This window comes from Pieris brassicae, chromosome 4 (genome assembly GCF_905147105.1).
Source record: "Pieris brassicae chromosome 4, ilPieBrab1.1, whole genome shotgun sequence".
In the NCBI taxonomy this organism is placed as follows: domain Eukaryota; kingdom Metazoa; phylum Arthropoda; class Insecta; order Lepidoptera; family Pieridae; genus Pieris; species Pieris brassicae.
The window spans coordinates 19,855,678-19,875,985 of record NC_059668.1 but is presented as its reverse complement, the minus strand read 5'-3'; the positions used below and the strand labels follow the sequence as shown (position 1 = coordinate 19,875,985).

The following is a 20,308-nucleotide window of genomic DNA, read 5'->3' as shown; positions in this document are numbered from 1 at the left end:
ATCTATGAGGTCGTAGGGTCGATCCGCGGCTGTACACCAACACAGTGACCCAAGAAGTCGACGGCGTGGTTGATCACCTACTTGCCTATTAGATTGACAAGTGATCATTAAACATATACAGAAATCTGAGGCCCAGACCTAAAAAGTTGGTAGCGCTACTATTTTTTTCTTTTATAAAATTTAGAATATCCATTCGATTCTCAGTTACACACGATATGAAGAAGAAATTTAAGAAGATGCGATCTGCCTACCTTTTCTTTATTCGTTATCTACCAATTCACATCAATAACAAATACTAATAATTGAGCATCTAAAGATGAAATTGTTGAAGAAAATAAGAAACAAATCAACTTTATGTATGACTTGTATGTATTACCTGCTCCGGTTGGAGGCATCTCGGCGAGAACGGAGTTACAGATTTCACGATACGGCGTTGAACGTGTTGGCATTGACTTAAGGAGGTACCTGTTAAAATATTAGGAACATAATCAAAATCGAAAAAATCTTTATATACAAATACTTTTTATTATTAACGTTTATAAATATTGTATGTTTTTTTTATTTATTTAAGTTCACGAAATCATACAGTGTACGAGTACGCTACAAGCTATCTTTTATAAATTTATGATAAACATAAATGTTACAAAAATACTAAAAATGTTTGCTAAGATATAGTTGTTCTATGAATCATAATACTATATTATTCAAAATGCGACGTATTTCGAACTATGCTTCCAGATTATCAAATCCAATACATTAAATCATGTGTTTAATATTAAAGGTAACATTAGGTATCGTAGTATGAACTATATAAAAGTGTAGACTAATTAAGTTAGATAACTGTGCGGTGCTGAGAGCAGTGATGGCCTAGTGGATTCAGCATGCGACTCTCATCCCTCCGGTCATAGGTTCGATCACCGGATGTGCACCAATGGACTTCCTGTCTATGTGCGTATCTAACACTCATACGGTGAAGAAAAACATTGTGAGCGGCATGTCTTAGACCCGAAAAGTCGACGGCGTGTGTCAAAGACAGAAGGTAGATCACCTACTCGCCTGTTAGATTAACAAACGAACATGGAACAGATACAAAACTCTGAGTTCCAGACCTAAAACGGTTGTAGCGCCATTGGTATAACTGATACGTTATATTTTTTGACAACGCATAACACTAACCTTATATAATAATAATAATAATAAGCCTTTATTCCACATCTTTGACATACATTTGATTAAAATAAAAAGATAAATTTATAGTTTTATTAAGATGCGGCCACTGTCCGGGAGAAGGCCTCCTCCAACTTTTTCCACCCTACTTTATTTTTTTGCGATCGTCATCCAATTTCTGCCAGCCTTACTAAACTGAAATTAGACTCACCTGTATCTCTCCACAAACAGTTGGAAGGGAATACGTATGGGATATCCCATCTGCCTGATTCTAATGGTATCCAACATGCCTGTATACCGGAGTTGAGCAAGGACACAGGGCATGTCAAATTTCATCGGTGATTTCTCGGAGTTAGGTTTGATGCATCGAACGAACCAGGGGTTGCAGCGTGACATTGATTCTAGTAGTTGTTGGAGACTGTCTGAAAACCTAAAATAGAGTGCATTTAGCCCCTGAGGTAGTATGGAACCTAGCAGTATACAGTCTTTGTAAAATAAAATTAGGTCACTATTAATATTATCGAAACATCAGCCCATGCCGTCCGAATTGCTGTTATTATACAGATTTCAGTTTCTACTAGAAGAGGTAATGGTCCTGCCTGCATTTCATAATGTTTATTAGAAGATATATTATGTCAATTACCTAGCAGCTACAGTCGGTGTCCTAGGTTTCATAGTAACAAATCTTCCATTAGCACCCCGTGGCAGAGTTTTATTTGCGTCATGGTGGGCTCTCAACTGGGCAGACATTTCAGCCACAAGGGGCACCTCGCTGCTGCACAGGAGTTCCAAGACGTCACCACGAAGAGCATCCCGGTTTTTGTCTAAGAACCCATCGACATTATACCAAACTTGTCCTGCATAGTGTTTAACCTGGAATTGTTGGTCATTAAATGATTAGTGAATCATGAAGTGTTACCCACACTACCATATGCCTGTAATTTAGGTTAGTTACGGTCTCTTTATATTTCGACACTTACCCCAAATTCGTTGGCTCCTAAGCGGGGACGAGAGTAAAGCTCGTTTAAAGCATGGTTGTAATGACATTTCTCAAGGAAAGATACATCTGACGCTCGAGGGAAGTTACTCTCATCATCCAGCAGGTGTAAAATACCCACCGGTTTCTTGCTTAAAAGTTGGATAACTGGAAAATAATTAAGCAGATGATAACAAAACCCCGATTTATATTTTTAAAAATTTATGACGTTTAATAAATGAAATAATACATGAACTAGTAAATACCTACCAGGTGAATTATCATTCCATGTTAGATGAGACCATTCAAGCCTTTCCTTTTGGTACTCTTGCTGTTCTAATTTAAATATATGCTTATTGAAGTAATGTTGCAACGTTTCATTCGCATAATTTATACAAAGTTGTTCGAACGAATTCTCTTCCAAGTCTTCGAAGCCGAAGATGTCTAGGAGAGATATTCGATGAGCATCATGCAGTCCCCCTCTATGTACTATTGAGTTAATTCTCATCACAAGCCAATTGAATAATGACGAATACAAGGCTTTGGCAAATGCATCTCTTGCGTCTAATGCTTGGTCTATAGGCAGCGGCGATCTCATTTTCTCTGCTCGAGCCGCTGTTACTCTAGTAGTTAAAGCTCTAGCCAGTTCCTCTGCTGGTAGCTTTAATAAGTGCGCCGCCCACCGCACTTCAGCACCTCCCCCTAATTGCACTCCCTCTTGACCATGACGAAGTTGTCGTCTATGAAAGTAAACATTACCTAAATGTAACACAGCTGCTAGTACTCTTATTATATCCTCACGCTCCGCATCGCCAATACCCAATACTTGCATGGCACCACAAAGCGCGGACCAATCAGCCCCTGCGCCGGCCCCAGCCGAATCTCCACCTTGATTCAAATAGAAATAATGCTCTGCTGATAATAGACCTCTAGATCTCCTTTGTTCCTCATCCAAACCAGCCAAGAGTTCGTAGAATACGTGATAATTTCGTTCTCCAGGCGATTGTGTGACTATTCGCGATTTTTCTAATAAATAATGAGCAACTCTGGCACCAGCTAAAGCGCCATCCTTAAAGTATAATTCAAGCAATTTTCCAAAGCGACTAGAGTTGTGATTTTTTGGCGTGCGTGCGTTGCCAAAGGCCTCGAGCAATGGCGCGGCTTCTAATATCTGTTCAGATACGGGTGCTCTTCCCAGGGGTGCTGGGGCGACTGCTGCGAGAAATTGAACGGCTAATTTTGTTGACTCTGTTTTCCCCGCTCCTGACTCTCCGGATATCAATATGGCTTGAGGCTGAGGTAGAGATGCACGCGCGGCAGCGGCTATGGCGAACAGATGCGGTGGCAAGTCGCCCAGAGCTTCAGCTGCGTGATATCTGAAATTATGATAATTAATAATTAGAAAATATTGTATGGCCTATAATCATTATAAAACAAATTATGATGAACGTGTTCATTCAGTCGAAAACAAAACCTTTAAAAATGATACTGTATCTAGGTGAAAAATTAGTATTTTTGGGAGTGATTAAATAATTTCTCTCGTACAGATCGTATAATAAAATATAATTAGATAAATCTATTGCTTTTCAGATATTAATATGCGATGTACTTATATAATATTACCTATGCCTACTACATCCTTAATTAATATTACAAATTGATATACACACGCAATGATTACGATCTGATTAATTCCAACACGATGTTATTATCGAAACATTTACATTATCATAGAAACATACTCGCGAACTAGAAATTCAAGTAAAACTTATGCAAATGACTAATCACGACGTTGGAATTAGATTTTGATTCGGTTATTGTATAACCATCGAAAAATCGCACCATAAACCTACGATCATAAGGCTAATTTATTTATTTCAATATAAAACAATTTGGAATCCTGTACCTGAAGAATAGCAACGAATATTAAGTACTATTCGTCCATTTATTTTTCACGCATCCAATCCTAATCAAATTAATTATTCTTATAAAAACTTCAGTTCTTTGCATTTAGGGGCCCCTTCTTTTAAAGTAATATCTATCAATCTATGGATTCTGAGATAGTCAATCTATCCAGATACAAATACATAACAATTACAATAGCCGAATTGGATTTTGAATCTACAGAGGCCTTACTATGGATTTTAATTCTGAGGTCTCAAAACTAACACAGAAATCGCACTTATATAACAACTCTCAGCTACTCTCTGAAATACATCATTATAGTCTTGTATTCGACTAGTTTTAACGCTAATACTACTATTTCTTTAAAAAAAATGTTTTAAACAGGCACTATGTACCATGGAATAATTGTTATCATCATTTTTATCAATAATTGCTACAACACAGGGGCTCCCCAGCGTTGGATCAATATTGTTTCAAGCATATTTGAATAAAGTTTTTATTTATTTTATTATCTTTTTTTGGTTAATTTCAATACTAAAACAATCTTTTTATAGGTACTTGAATATTAACGGAGAAATTAGACTAATTTATTGTATAATGAATAAGGGAAGGGGGTTTGAATTTGAGATTTTACCTTCTAGCAGTCTGTAAGCCATACAAAGCATCGACAGGTCGATACGGGTTTACGGCTACTAAAATGGAGCCAGCGTATGTATATATCAGTCCCTGCTCGTATCTAAGCTTCAGGTTCCATAGCAGGGCAGCTTCGTGCAAATCATGAAGGCGAGTCATATCGTCAACCCCTGTAGGACCAAGCTCCTCCCTCGGCCATACTGGGTCACCTTCCTCATCGCCATTGCTCATTTGCAAGGCGAATGTTTGAGCCTGGAAAGAGAGATAATTTTCAGAATGAAACAAAACACTCAACAAATTATAAGAACGATTAGGTAATTCATTATTAACGCGGTATTTATTGTATTAAGAAAATTATTTTATATATAATAAAAGGTGTCACTGGGATATTTTGTAAATTTCCCATAACAAGTTCTTGGATCACATAAATCTTTTAAACATTTTAAACTTTTTTATTATACTTTTACTTCTCTAGGGGATATACTAAAGACAGTTACACTATACAACTACCTTGAAACGAATAATTAAATTAATTTATAGTATATTTCAATAAATATAAGTCTACAAAAGAGAGATGACTTGATATGAACTACAATCTAGCCGAAACAATAATTATCGCTAATAAGTAAAATTATTCTGACTGAATCTAAAATACAAATAAAATACTTTGAAAAAAATACTTATCATTAACAGCAACACAACAGTCTTAGTGTGCTTTAATTAATCAAAAGGTTAATTCTCTTTAGGCGTCTTGTTCCTGTCGTATCAAAAACTTGTATTGGTTCAGCATTTCCGCGATGATGTAGTATTTTTCATATAAAGCTATTTAATATCTGTCTTATAATCTATATACTTTCATGAGCATGCGGGGTGCGCGTGGGCAGCGGGATGGAACTGACGTCATGTAATGATCTGACATAACTCCGCATAACAATGATATCTACCCATCTGTAGCTGTGACCTGAAGATTCGCTATCGAGATCACTCCGATTTGCATTTAGCTGCTGGTTGAACGCGCTCCCTTCTTCTTTTTAACTACCGTTTAAGACTGGCTGGTCTATAGTTTAAAAATATGCTTTTCGCCATTTTTACACACAACGCCTATCTCAACTTTACTTATGGGAATTTTTACAATACATATACCTATACAAATTACTTTTTAGAAGACTTCTATATCTCCATTAGGCTGGAGTCGAAAATTGTCAGGTTATACACACCTTAATCACTAAGCCAAAGATGCGTCGACGTATATCAAATTTCTGAGTACATATTTGCAAACATGTTTCTAAATAATAGACGAGGCACCCGTCCTACTAGATAATTTGCAAACCAGAAAGACACGACAGACCAGCGTGGTACCATTATTCCGATACTGTTAAGTGACCCCCATTTATCCATACGTTTACGGCTGGCTCGATATGCTTTGAATATATTTATCAATTACGTAACCTATAAAGTATATAGGAAACAAGACATTGGTATGTCCTGTATTACACATTGTTTTATACTTCTTTCAGTACATATATGATTGTATATATTACTACTAAGTTTTAAAGGAACGATAATATTTGTTAGTGACGGATATTTTGTCAATTATATTTTAAAAGCATAGCGATAGGACAGATCTTCTAAATTCCTATTGCGTTATTATAATTCTTGATGTCGTGGTTTCTAGGATTAACTTACCGTAAACTTGATTACCAGAAGGATTATTTTTCGCGCTACAACCTTTCTCCTTTACAACATATATTTCGATACATATTTCTCTTAATAGCTGATACGCCTTTTGTGGTCGTCACAGACTGACAATTTTTAAAAGGTATGCCAGTTTCCTCAAGACGTTTTCCCTCACCCTACCGCACTGGTAAAATCAATCCATTATTACTCAGTCGTGATTCGAAGACACAGCCTTTGGGTTCCTCAGGACCTAATATTGCAATTTGGACAGAAAGTATTTCACGTTATGAGCCCAAAAAATTTTAAATATCGTTTTGACGAATCGTTTTCTATTCCCGTTCATAACTATCACTTCATGTTACATAATTTAAGCAATTGTTAGAAATCACACGCACTTCATTTAATTTTTGTATTGCTATAACATGACACGGTGAAAATTTTCTCACTACATACTTGTTAGGTTAGATAACTTATTAAAGAACTACAGTTAGGCCTAATGGTTAGGTTGTGGGGTTCGCAACCCTGACATCGAACGTTCGATCAATACGTATTGAAGAAGGCCCAAATGGTTCCTGCTTTGCAAGCAATCCGTAGCTGATTATTCTTCATATAAGTTATCGAAAATAACGGGTGCTCGAGTAATCTCTGTACGCCCAGATAAGGAGAAAGTAACGAAAGGTATATTTAGAATATTTTTGTATTTTTTCGGCCGGTGAGTTGTTTTCGTTAATACCCTCTTTGATAAGATTCATGAATTCAAACATTTTAATATTTAATTTAGTATATACAAATCATAAAAGTTATTTATATAGTACATGTTTGAGTCATAAATCAAAGAGCAATAAAAACTTCATATAATCAGTGTCGGCATATAAATAGCTAATCAATGATGAATCAAATATCAACATGAGCCACTCTCTATCAGCATTCCGGAGGTGGCCTTGCGAGCCCTTTAAACTCTTTATAACGTAAAGTAGTAATAATTTATAAAACTGTTCCGCTTTCTTATTTGGTTTTAAAATAACGTCCTTCTCCAAATATAAGTAAATGTAAATTTGGTTAATCTCCATAGTAGATTAATTGTTAACTTCACCTGTCCATTGACGATAGCGCTGACGAGCAGGACACGGGCAGCTCGGTGGATCTCAATAAGCTCTCCGGGCAATGGGGCTGAGGCCCCGGGTGGCTGGAACCACACCGCAGCGCCCTCGCTCCACTCCGACCCCCCGGAGCCCGCCATGCTGCAACACAACACTAAATTTAATATTTCACGATTATTTATGACATATTACATTCTACAATTAGTCTACTCTATTGGATTAGAGATAGGATTTACTATAATTGTAAATCTAAAGAACGATGCAACTACGGCATACGTTTTTGGATCTGACTAATTATTATGAACGTGTAACTTTTAACTGGTATTAAACGGCATCGAGTACGACAATTACTACGATTAATACTCTCGAATAGGTTAGAATAAGTTTATAAAATTTTAGGTTATATTTAATAGAATAACTTAACACATAATTACGTCCAATGCATTAATTATTAACAGTTTTAATGCATTTAGAATCGTAACGGGTTACATTAATTTTAGTAGTTAAGTGTCTTGTAAACTAATTAATAGTGACTGATATTCACTTAGCCAATTGTAATTAAGTAATATTCAATTACTTAATAATTTTTAATGCGAAGTGGATTTGAATAAAATTATGAAATCGTGTATGAATAATTTATTGTTATTGTATTACAATTCTTAATTAAAAGTTGTTTTATGTAATTTATAAGTATATAGGCGTCGGTTGCGCTGAGAAGGGCTGACCGCACGAGCAAGGCGGTCCAGACTGGAAACAGATAGGTGCCGGTGGCGGTGGCTGCAGGCAGAAGGGTTCTAGTGGTGGTGGTTGAATACACATGGGTGGTGGCGGTGGAGGCTGGACGCAGATTGGGGGTAGCGGAGGTGGCTGCACGTTGATCGGACAAGGAGACGGCGGTTGCACATACATCGGCTCCGGCGGTGGAGGTTGAAAGGTGATAGGGCTTGGCGGAGGTGGTTGCACACATAGTGGAGGCGGATTAGGAGGTGTTATCATCATTGGAGGTGGTGGTGGCGGTTGCACTGGCATCGGTGGTAGCGGAGGTGGCTGAACCATCATAGGAGGCAAAGGGGGCGGTTGTACTACGATCGGTGGGGGAGCAGGAAGCTCAATGACAATTGGAGGAGGAAGCGGTAGTTCCAAGAAGATTGGTGGTGGAATCGGTGGACTCACAAGTACTGGTGGTTGCTGAGGCGGTGTTACACACATAGGTGGTAATGGTGGGGGGTTAATTGTTAATGGGGGGGATGGAGGTGGGTTTATCGTTATAGGTGGCGATGCAGGCGGAGTTATGCACATTGGCGGCCCTGGTGGTGGCGTGAACGTTATCGGTGGCGGCATTGGCAATTCTATCATCATTGGCGGGAGTGGCGGAGGGGTAACTGTAAGGGGAGATGGAGCGGGAAGGGACACGTAGATAGGGGGAGACGGAGGCGCCTGTAAGGTGACTGGTGGTGAGCAGCAGCTGCACCCGTAAGATGGTGATTGAACCACGTATGGCGAAGCATAGTATTGGCAATTCACATGTGCCTGAAAAACAAACATCATAAATGGTATATTAATGTGACTTAGAAAACAGTATAGAAAAATAATTACATTTAATATTATATACCTTGAATTAATGTAATCTTAAAGTGTACTTACATATAATATCGTTGTTATAAACAGGAGAATCATGATGGCCACCTGATCAGTGACTTGCCCAAATGACTTCATACCCTACATATATATACAAAATATTACAGTAACGGTTGACAAATATTATCGGAATAATTCGTTGCATTTATCGAAATTGCAATTCTATGAAGTAAGACGATAACACACGTACGGTGATGGCAAGTTTAAAATAGATTTTTTATAGACAAAAATGAAGGTAATATCGTTATCATTATGCCTTTTTTTAATGTAATATGAGGAAAACGGGCAGGAGGCTCAACTGATGTTAAGTGATACTGCCGCCCATGGACACTTATATTGCTAGAAGGCTCGCAAATGCGTTGCCGGCTTATCAAGAATTGGTACGCTCTTTTCTTGAAGGACCCTAAGTCGAATTGGTTCGGAAATACTTCAGTACGCAGCTGGTTCCACATAGCGGTAGTGCGCGGCAAATAAATTTAAAATGATTACAAATGAACGTTTTTCAAATGCTTTATTTGCAATATGCAACGCAAAACTGGGAAAAGTAAGATGCCCAAATTTTTTTATTTATATTTTTAGGTTTACGAAATATCTATAACTATCACAACACAACTGTTGAAAGGCCCTTAAAACATGAAGATATTTTTTTATGGTGCAATTGACCCTCATACGCCCTAAAAGCGGAGGCATCGCAGCCCATGTACAACTATTTTAGTGGCTGCGTTTCCGGCCTTCGAGGGAATCTCTTATTCCCTCTTTTTAAACAAGTATCTCCCAGGGAAGACCTCCACTGGGAGTCGATTCCACAGTACATTAGTTTGCATAAGAAATTAAATAATGGAAATTATTTTATAAATTACATTAAATTATGGAAGATTTGAAGGTTCTTTCCTCCTACTTCTATTTTGTTTCCTTTTGAGTAGAGGCTGTTGGGCCGTGGGATTTCTAGTGCACAGGCACTAATTCAGGATTTAAGTTGGCGCCTGACCGATAGAACCGTGGACCCTGGCTGGTGCTTTCCTCGCTCAACGAAAAAGTATCGCAGTACAGCGAGGATATGCTGCCAGCTTAAAGGTAGGTTTTATCATATTTAATGTTGGTTAGGAATATTGTAAATACTGTATATTTGTGTGTTGGAAATAAATATTATTGATAATTAATTTAAAAACAAAATATGTAAAATGTCATTCTTAGTATCAGATACTGTTGTTTACATCAAACAGGATAACCATATTGGTTCGTAGGTACAAGAAGGCTTGTGAAGTGTTGTGAGCATGATTAAAAACGCCTCTAAGAAGTGAACAAGCCTAGTCGTTTCATTAATAGCTGGCGTAACTCAATTTTAAGTCCTAGGTTCTTTCAAATAATCCTTTACGTTATAAAAGGCTTCAGCATGAATTTCTTTATCATTGCCGGTTCGCAAGGGATTTTGTTTTAAAATCTAAAATATTGCCTAGAAACAAATCGAAGTATACAATATCCTGGAGTAAAGAAGAAGGAAAGTGGATGACCAGTCGACCCGAAGGCCTCAATGGCTAAGGTCCAGAAGCTGTTTATATCCAGTTCGAAATACTTTCTTCGCGCGTTTCAGAGTATGACGTGTAGTGAGTGTAGCCGTACATTGCAGGTGGTATACCAATTTTGGCAGTATAATAATGGGTACATCGATTGATTGTCAACCCACATAGGGTTCATTGAATCCGGTAAACAATGACACTTCCGCCGAAGATGTGGAAGCAACTACTTCGCATACAAATTCATAGCCTCGTAGTGAAATGTGATTGTCTGTTAAAAGTTGCTGGCTGTTAGCATGCGGCCGGCTCGTCAAGGTGTTTTTGTATGCGCGACCTTAACTACTTTCTAAGCTTATACGGGCTGTCTGTTGGGATTAATGTACGCAATCGAATTATTTAAATATAATATCTACTCCCGTCTACTACATATATGCTCGCTTTGTTTTGCGTTCGTTTTCATGTGATACAGTGGTATGTATACACAAAATTTTGTTCTCTTTGACACGTTCTTTTGGATATAATATTTTTAACATAATTTCTATATGTGCACAATTACCTTAACTACCAATAGTTTTTACGGCTTAAGAATAAATTTATTTCTCATAAGAATTGTTTACGTAATTCGCTTACTAAGAAACAATATATAAAACTAGAGTAATGGTAGGTATATAAAATAACTTAATAAAATAACAGCAACAAAAATGTGGGTAGACATAATAAACTCGATTAATCAATTCAGCTAAACATAGAACATTTTCAACAATTAAATCGTTTTATCTCACATGCTCTAACATAAATATTATAATTGTCATAACATTTGTTATATTTTAAATCATATCCATTGAAAATTTATCAAATTTAAATATCAACTTTTATTCTCCATCATAAACTTCCGCCATCTTGTCTGTTCGGAAGCTATTGTTTCGAGATGTTTAAATTTGATTAAAGTCCTCTCAACGCTAAATTGGGTTTATTAGAGAGAACATTGTTATATTTAAAAAGCTGATGTGTTTTATGTATGTATTATGTAATTACTACCACTGACATTAAACTCATATTCGCAAAAATTAAAACTCGTTTGTATTTTCATGAATATTCAATCGTAGCACATTATAAATGCGAAATAAAAAGTATAGAGACCGCTTTCACGCTTATGTTTATTAAACCTAAATCATATTTCTATAACTTTTATGATAATGTGGCCTTACCGGATACAATTATTGTTTCTTTAATAATCGAAGACTTGATTATACGAATCATTAAAATAGCCATGGTATGGGTTAGAACTGAATATAGGTACGTTTCAAGTACTACAAAGCCAGCGACATTACAGCGTATATTACCAAATCGAAAGTAAATTTGGGTGACAATTGTACAGCAAAAGGTCAATAAGCAGATAATAGAGATAAAAAGACCGTGATAAAACGATTACAGTTTTACCAACCACGCGTAACGCCTAACAGATTATAAAAGCTTACACAACATAGAGAAAATATATTCAATTCGTCAAACGTTTGACCTAACAAAATTAAAGAAAATTATTGGGAAAAAATAGCAATCTCAATTTCAATTATAATAAAATATAACCTACAAAATAATATTTAAAAAACCAAGTTTATATACAACACTACAAAATTTTAATCGTATTTTTAAAAAAATATTTTTATAAACAGCTTTGTTTACTATTACATAGTATTCTAAATTATATTATAAATAAAAACACCTATTACATAAAAACGTCAATTTCATATAAATTCATCAGGAAATTAATAAAATAAGACGTCCAAAATGACTTATAAATTAATGTTACAGTACACAGTCGTACATAAAAATTGACTCCGATTTTACACGTAAACGAGTTGACTTTTTGTCGTTGTAAAAAGTCTCAATATATTTTTTACAGACAAAAAAGTTTTTATATTCTTTTAGGTATTGCCAATTTCGATTTAAAGCTGCGTGTGATTTGATATTCGTGTGAAGCAAACGATGCAAAATTGATTGGAAACGTTTTTGAAAGTACATCCTGATCGAAACATACTATATATTAAAATTATTATATGTGAAATCGCAACTATACGACCCTATTATTTCTTAGTTCTTATAGTAATACAAAAGTACAATAATAAATATATCCCTTAGTATGAATAACATCCACGCTAAAGATACCTAATAAAGTAAGCAGAATAAAGTCGTGAAGTTATACGAAAAATATCGTTTTAATGTTAATTTATAAAACGAATGTTACGCGATAAAATCAAGGATTAATCGAAACAGTTATTTAATTTCAATTAAATCGGACACACCAATTAATAGAAATAGCTTACGTAAAGCAACATCTACGAGTATGATTGTTCGTGTAAATGTTAGGGAAAGTGAAACAATGACCAATTACATATCTCGTATTTCTCATTAATTTCACTTTGGGTGCGGCCAACGTTACGACATAGCCTTGACCATGCATTCAGCTTCGAAACCCATTCAAATTCGACCTTTTAAAAGTTTAAGCACAGCAGGTTCGTAAATCAATGTTGGAAACTGTAAAGTTTATGCTCGATGAATAACAGGTAGGTTTATATTCTCGAACAATGTACGTCAGCAAAAATAATTTTGTTTATTTTTTCTTAAATTACTACTATTTAAATTTTAAATTAATTGGTTAAGGTTAATGTAAAAATAATAAATGTGATTGACACCAGCTGTATTTTATTTTTTAATGAATTTTAAAAAAAAAACATTTCCCGCTCATCTGTGTTATGACCGGGTATTGAACGCACACTTTGGACTATCTACGACGAAAATATTGTTCATATATCTTATGAATACATTTTACAGAGGCACATCATAAGTAATTAATATGGGTTAAGTGATCTTCGCCTGACGCAACAATTTAAAAAAATCAACGCGAAAGTGTGGAACAATTTAATTCTAATCTGATAATAGAATCTAATATAAAACGCAAGTATTTCAGCATAACAGTAATTCTAAAATAGTAATGGCATTTAGTAAAAGCCAGTAAATATGCCAACAGCTGAGGAACCGGTTCCAATACATCTTTTTGCTTTAAGGCTCCATTATGACATAGTTGGCAAAAGCAATGGCTCAATAATTTCTTTAGTAATTAAACGCATTATGTAAGTGTCTGGGATCTAGGCCGTAGCTTCTGGGGCGTTTGAACAATATGTTTTGAAGTGCGAATTTTTCTTTTTCAAACTAACCTAATTGTTATAGAGGTATATCTAAGGTAAAATCTATGACTACATAGTGGAAATATTCGAAATTAAAACTGAATTGCAGAGTAATAAATTTAAATTTGCGTACGAGTACAACTCATAGGCCCTCTATAAGCCCATTAGTAGGAGCTCTTGTGGGTATTGACTTTTATAAACTAAATTTCCAAAAGTATTAATAGTCTGGGAACGCATTCAGTTCCAGTTCTACAGTACAGAGAAGTATTTGGTTTTATATATTAAGAGAATTAAATGTAAAATCGAAGTAGCCTCGAACGTTACCCAACATCCCGAGCCACATCCTATGATTAAGTATTAATAGAGAATTTTGTGAGAATTTCCGTCGGATTGACAAGTAACATTACATATGTATAAACTAATAATATGTAAAACTTACTGTGAATTAAAAAATAGAACTTATTTGTATTTACCGTAAGGATAAAAATGCAATAGGTTTTGTTGTTTCATTGCGTAATTTTTAATAAATACTAGTTCAGATGAAAAAGCTGAATCCCAATAAACCTTACCACAGAACACACACATCAAGAATTTGTTGAACCCAGAGTAGGCATTGATATAATTTTTTTATATTTAATCAACAAATGAGTAAAAAATAAAACCTAAAATTAAACGCATTACCGCTTAATGTGTACAAATATCATTAATAAAGTAATTGTACCACAATGGCGGAGTAAGGAGCGTAAAATTGTATAGCGTGAACAATTTTCAGGTGAAACAGACGAAAGTGAGTTCCGCTCTGCTTCTACTCGTTATAATTTATTGTTTATTACCTAATATTAACATTCATTTATTCCTGGACGATATATTATTTATGATGGTAATGGTAACAGCAAAGATGATCTTTAAGAAACATCTTATTAACTTTACAAAAAAGCAGACAGTACAGAAATTAAAATAATTTGATGTTTTTAATAAAAAAATTTAGTTAATAGACTAGTAATCTACTAATTAAGATGGATAAAATATTTTTTTTGCAGTTTTGTCAAAATTTCGTCTACATTGTTAGGTAAGTTTACAAGGTATATTTTATTTAAACAAAGCCAATGAGACTTAGAGTCGTGTGGGGCAAAATTACTTAAGTCTTTTCAATTCAATGTCTAAAGGTGAAGTCGTTTACAACTTTCCTCGAATCCATGTTTTTTTAAATATCTGTCAATAACGTAGTAAGTCAAGAGCGAAGTCACAGCTTATTATCCACAAAGTTGCGTTTGGTTTGTGGTCTGGAATTTGAGCCAGCCGCCGTCAAATATAATAATCATAGTTATCAATAAATTGCTCACATTTCATAAGGAGTAATGTCAATGTAACCAGACTGGTATTGCAACACCGATTCATTAAACTATTGACTCAGTAATTTAGATTGTAGCACGTGAAGGAATTCGCTTACAAACTTTTTTTTTATTTAGAAGATTACTGTAACCGTAGATAGTTGCGGTTTAGTGTGTTTTTATAGGGCAACACTTAAAAATAATGTTCCGATTGATTGGTCGTAAGCTAAGAGCCCTCTTTTCTGTGGTAAAAAAACAATGTAAATTGTCAAAATCAAGTTTTCATTTGTAATGTAGTTTTTGTTGTAAAACTTAAGTTGTTATTTGTAACATGTGTCGAGCTAACTTAGAAAAATACAGACAGCATTATATAATATATGTTCGGAAGTAAATTATAAAATGTGTTTCAACGTACTAGGCCAAGGCGAAAACATTACATTTTCACTCAGCGTGAATTAATTTTGCGTAGGACCTAAACAATGGTCGTGGGAGAGGATTAATCATATATTCTAATTAAAATAACCCTTATATCTGAAGAAATAAAGTTTAAATTATTCATTATGGTAATGATGGTAGTATGATTGACAGCTGAGGTCAGGAAACAAATTGAAGAGACTGTGCATGATCAAACAATTACAGTTATTACTTTACTTAAAATACTTCAATTTTAATTATTATCTATTGTAAGAAGTAATATTGTGTGTCTTTGTTTATATAAGTATTTAGCAATGCACAGCATTTTCAAATTACAATATAAAAAAAATTAATTAAACAAGGATTTTATCATTCATATACAAATTCTACAGCATATAGGAAATCCATTTTTTAACTTTTCAAATATTAAAAAGTACTAATTCAATTTTCCTACATAAAATATAAGACGATTATTTAATGTCCTTTATCTATTTTGAATTACTACGTTTAGGCAAAGACAATAGATTTACTTTAATTGCCTGTAATTTAGGTACATAGTGCAAAATTGACAACAGCCACCGATCACAGAAGCGCGGGAAAGTTGAGATTTTTATTATACGTTGTAACACATAGGAGGTTGCGTAAATAATGTTTCCACCTCCATTTAAAAGTATAATAATTTAGTGTAATAGATTAAGTCAATGGCCGGAAAGCCTCTTGAAACAATTGAACAAACTAATAGACGAAACGGCTGATTACACAAACCTTTCACACTTATTGTCTTTAGTGCGCACGCGTTTCCCTTATAGACATAACATAATATATTATATATGCAACATGTATGAAATTTTACTGAACATTTGAAGATATTGATTTTTTAACACGTGATAGGCGTATCTCTGTTAATAGGAGCAGTAAAATGAAAATTATGCATAAACCCGCTAAAACGCTAACGATAAGCGCGGGTTTCAAATATATTAATATTGTTGTGCGCTTTATTTTAAAAGGCTATATTAAACGAAAACGCAGGGCACGCCTACTATACTCTTGAATACAGCTTTATAATTTACTTCTTGTTTTGTAAATAAACATCATTAATAATATTTCAAATATTTATATTTTAAAATAGTGGCGACAAAACATTCTTGTTAAATACATAATTAAACCTACTCAAACGACGCGTATTGCTGACACTCTTTTTTATATTAATAAATACGGTATTTTCTTATTTAGCCATATGTAACACAAATAAATGTAATAATATTATTATACTTAAATAAAATAAACGGTTTATGAGTTAAAGATATTTTATTTGTAACTTGCAGTGAAACGAGAGAAGGGCCTTATTTAATAGTACGTTTATAAATAAAGAAATATGTCTGTCCAATAACAACGAATTAAATATTATTCAGCTCTTTCATTTGCTCTTTGATAAAAAGAGACAAAATGCTGTGTCTAGTCCGGCTAAACCATATAGTTTGTTTGTTACACAGTTACTCAACAATACATCACGAAATACAAAATTAAAGACAATTGTAGTAGTCAACCAGTAACTATGCTCGTAGCATTAATTTTACGGTAAGTGTATCTGGCGACATTATATTTTTATCGGTATCCCTGAATGAATGATATTATTTCGTATTTAAAAATGAATAGTTTTAAAACGGTCATTAAGGCAAGGTCCCGCGATTCGTAACGTCTACAACCTTAGTTATTTTCTCGTTAACACATTCTTACAGACCCTGACCTATAACGTGTGCTGAAACTACGTTATGTAAGTGGCTTGCATAAATAGTCGCTCGTTACCATATTGTTAGACTACGTCTAATTTTTTTTCTACATTTATTAATAATAATCCTGTGAAGCTACCGACCTCTATGGATTTTGATTTCTACTGTTTTATAACATTTTTCTTTTGTAATCAGCTTTCCATACCTAACGTGATCAATAGGGTTGAGGACATAGCGTTTCCTCACAATGTTTTCCTTCAACTTTCGAGCATTATTATTGCAGTTCATGGAATAGTGTACACCCGAGGTTGAACTCACGATCTTAGAGTTGAGAATACTTACGCGTAACCACTATGAAACAATGTTGTTTAAAAAGGATTAATTAGTCATTGATTTTGTTGATGAAAAGAATATGTTAACTGGTCGCTGGACAGAAATTTTGCGGCGATGAAAAGGTATTTGCCGAAACTGACGCCTATTTTTTACTTATTATATTTTAAGGTTAGTTATTGTTTTTCTTTTTCTTATAAACTTATATATCCTTAATAAATAATAAAAACCGTATTTTCTGAGACTATAAACAAATTCTATTATAAAAATGGTATCGATAAATTGTGTGACCGAATAATATTGAATAATTAAATCAAATCTGTGAAGCCGACGAACTTTTTAGCCCACCAAATATATAAAGCATCTCAGCAGCAGATACATTTTTATGGTCGTTTCATTTATTTATGAACAAGTAATAAGATAAGATTTCTTTCAACTTTGGAACAACGTTTATATATTGTACATTAGAGGAACATAAACAGTTACGTTTAGTTTCCCCAATTATTTCCAGACAAAATGCGTCAAATCAAATGCTTTGAATGCGATTACTATAGATAATACATAGACTTTCGCAACGGGTAACATCCATTGTCGGTGAAAATATGACAAATATGTGCTAATGTTCTTGTCACTTTCATGTAACCGTATGAAGATGTTTCACATAACTTCCGCCATCTTGCATTACACCTGTGGATTTCTGCGACGTATATTGTTCTATTCATAGAGAAATAAAAACATAAAAATGTTATCGAATAATTTCGTTACTAGAATTCTCATGTATATGATCACAAAATATCAAGTATTATATTATTATTGGAGCTGTGTTGGCCTAGTTGTTTTGTCTCATCACTGGGGTTGTAATTTAATCGTGAGGAAAGGCAAAGGCTTAGACCCAAAAAGTCGATATGTGTCAGGCACAGAATGAACCTACTTGCCTATTAGAAATCATCACGGAACAAGTACAGAAATCTTAGACACAGACCTAAAACGTTGTGTGTATATACGTATGTATTATATTACAAAATACAAGAAAATATTTTTTTCTTTTTAATTAATGTACTCCGTTTAGAAACCGTATCGGAACCATCGCTTTGTATTTACAGTTATTTTTGCATAGTATAAGGGAGATAACTTAAACCAGATTCTGTATAGTACATACGTCGTAAGTTTTATCGTTTCCAAGAACTACGTAACTCGTATAGTTGGAAAGTTGTGCAGCTAATGCTTGGAAAGGTGCGATCATGTAAAGTTTTTAATTAGTACCGTTGGTCGTACCAAAGGGTAAATCCGTTGTTTTAACCTACCCGTGTCTTGGGTGAATAGGGAAAGCTTCTTGACATAAGAAGGACAAACTATGATCAATATTGGTTTTATTTAACATTTAAAATATTACAATAATAACAAGGAGGTGGTGAACATTGTCATTTTCACCATAAACAATTCAGCTATGACATTTGGCTAAACTTGCTGTATTTTGCCCGAATTTGAGACAGTAATAGAATACAGAGTATACTAATTTCTGCACTATATTCGTAGATAGCCAGCTTTAATATAGATTATTATTTACAATGTTGGAGAGTATAGACCATAATTTTTAACAATGACACTATTGTTACTTTATTATACATATCATATTGTTGTTTGACATTTGCATGCCTATGTTTTGATGGCTGATTGTGTGGTTTTTTTTTCAAATCAATCAGAATGTACTACTTTTTACTATTAATAAAAGCAGCAATTTAAATGTTTTATTATTATTACAGTACATACATATTATTAGTATTACAAACCGTTTGTTATTCCTGTAGTGTATAAAGGAAGGCAAAAGTATAAGTTTTATAAAACATTTATATTTATTTTACAGAACAATATAATAAAATCATAATATGTTACATTAGATAACCACTGTGGTTTGTATGAATATAACCATAGCATTCTTGTTTAGTAAATCTTTACTAAGTAATAATATTAAGAAAAACACAAACTTCCATTATGATTCACAGATTTCCATTATATCTTTTGTCTACAAGTCGGTCAGATTAGAAAATGGCGTGCTTTCTAACAAGTGTCCGAGTGCGTGAGTGTTTTTCTTACTGCATCTGTAACGATTAACGTAAGTGCGTAATAGGTGTACATCTCATTGAGTGTATAGTATTTCTGATAATCTCATTACTTCGACCGCTACATCTATATCGAAAATGGCTGGAAAAATTCGAGATTTTTTTTTATGTATTCCTTGAACTATGAAGGATTTTATGGAATGGAATGGAATATGTTATGGAACGGTTACTAGGGGTAGCATAGCAAAACGTTCTATATGTTGGTATGTAGCTAGCTATTAAAAGATAGGCTAATTAAAAGACATATTGAAGCAAAACAAAGTTGGCAGCTTGTTATTTAATAAACGTCTAATGGTATTTGACATTTATTAAACTTGGTCAAGTCTTGACAAAGGTTTGACAATAAAATGTTATAATATTAATTCACATACCAGTAGGAATCCACTGATTTGCTATTGTCTACTATACATCTACTACTATATATCTACTATAAATCTTTGCAGCTGAGAGATTGTTCTCATATGTATCTACAACATACTGAGCTTTTTACTGAACAATAATTTAATTAGGACTTAATTAGTAGTAGGTTATTTCAAATTGCCGAAGATAACAAGTAAACGGAGTGTTTTGAATTTAGGAGCTGATCAA

At 34.2% G+C, this 20,308-nt stretch overlaps 2 protein-coding genes across 2 annotated transcripts in view; both read right to left on the bottom strand.

Moving 5' to 3' along the window:
* Positions 1 to 20,308, bottom strand: part of LOC123708744 (unconventional myosin-XV) — a 69,910-nt gene that overhangs the window by 43,879 nt on the left and 5,723 nt on the right. The window contains exons 2-8 of the mRNA XM_045659603.1: positions 7,452 to 7,599; positions 4,683 to 4,933; positions 2,414 to 3,519; positions 2,148 to 2,311; positions 1,811 to 2,040; positions 1,379 to 1,597; positions 377 to 465 (exon numbers count right to left, since the gene is read on the bottom strand). Of these exons, the coding sequence (XP_045515559.1) occupies positions 377 to 465; positions 1,379 to 1,597; positions 1,811 to 2,040; positions 2,148 to 2,311; positions 2,414 to 3,519; positions 4,683 to 4,933; positions 7,452 to 7,598 (2,206 nt within the window). The 5' untranslated portion in view covers position 7,599. The remainder of the gene's footprint in view (positions 1 to 376; positions 466 to 1,378; positions 1,598 to 1,810; positions 2,041 to 2,147; positions 2,312 to 2,413; positions 3,520 to 4,682; positions 4,934 to 7,451; positions 7,600 to 20,308) is intronic.
* On the bottom strand, positions 8,105 to 9,177 carry LOC123708746 (leucine-rich repeat extensin-like protein 3). The gene is made up of 2 exons (XM_045659604.1): positions 9,103 to 9,177; positions 8,105 to 8,988 (listed from the first exon to the last, which is right to left on the bottom strand). Exons 1-2 carry the CDS (start codon positions 9,172 to 9,174, stop codon positions 8,143 to 8,145), a joined length of 918 nt encoding a protein of 305 aa, XP_045515560.1. The 5' UTR covers positions 9,175 to 9,177; the 3' UTR covers positions 8,105 to 8,142.

Coding starts and splice junctions, on each gene's coding strand:
- LOC123708746 (XM_045659604.1), bottom strand. CDS start 9,174: ATGAAGTCATTTGGGCAAGTCACTGATCAGGTGGCCATCATGATTCTC. Junction 8,989..9,102: donor TTATAACAACGATATTATAT/GTAAGTACACTT, acceptor TTTGTTTTTCAG/GCACATGTGAATTGCCAATA.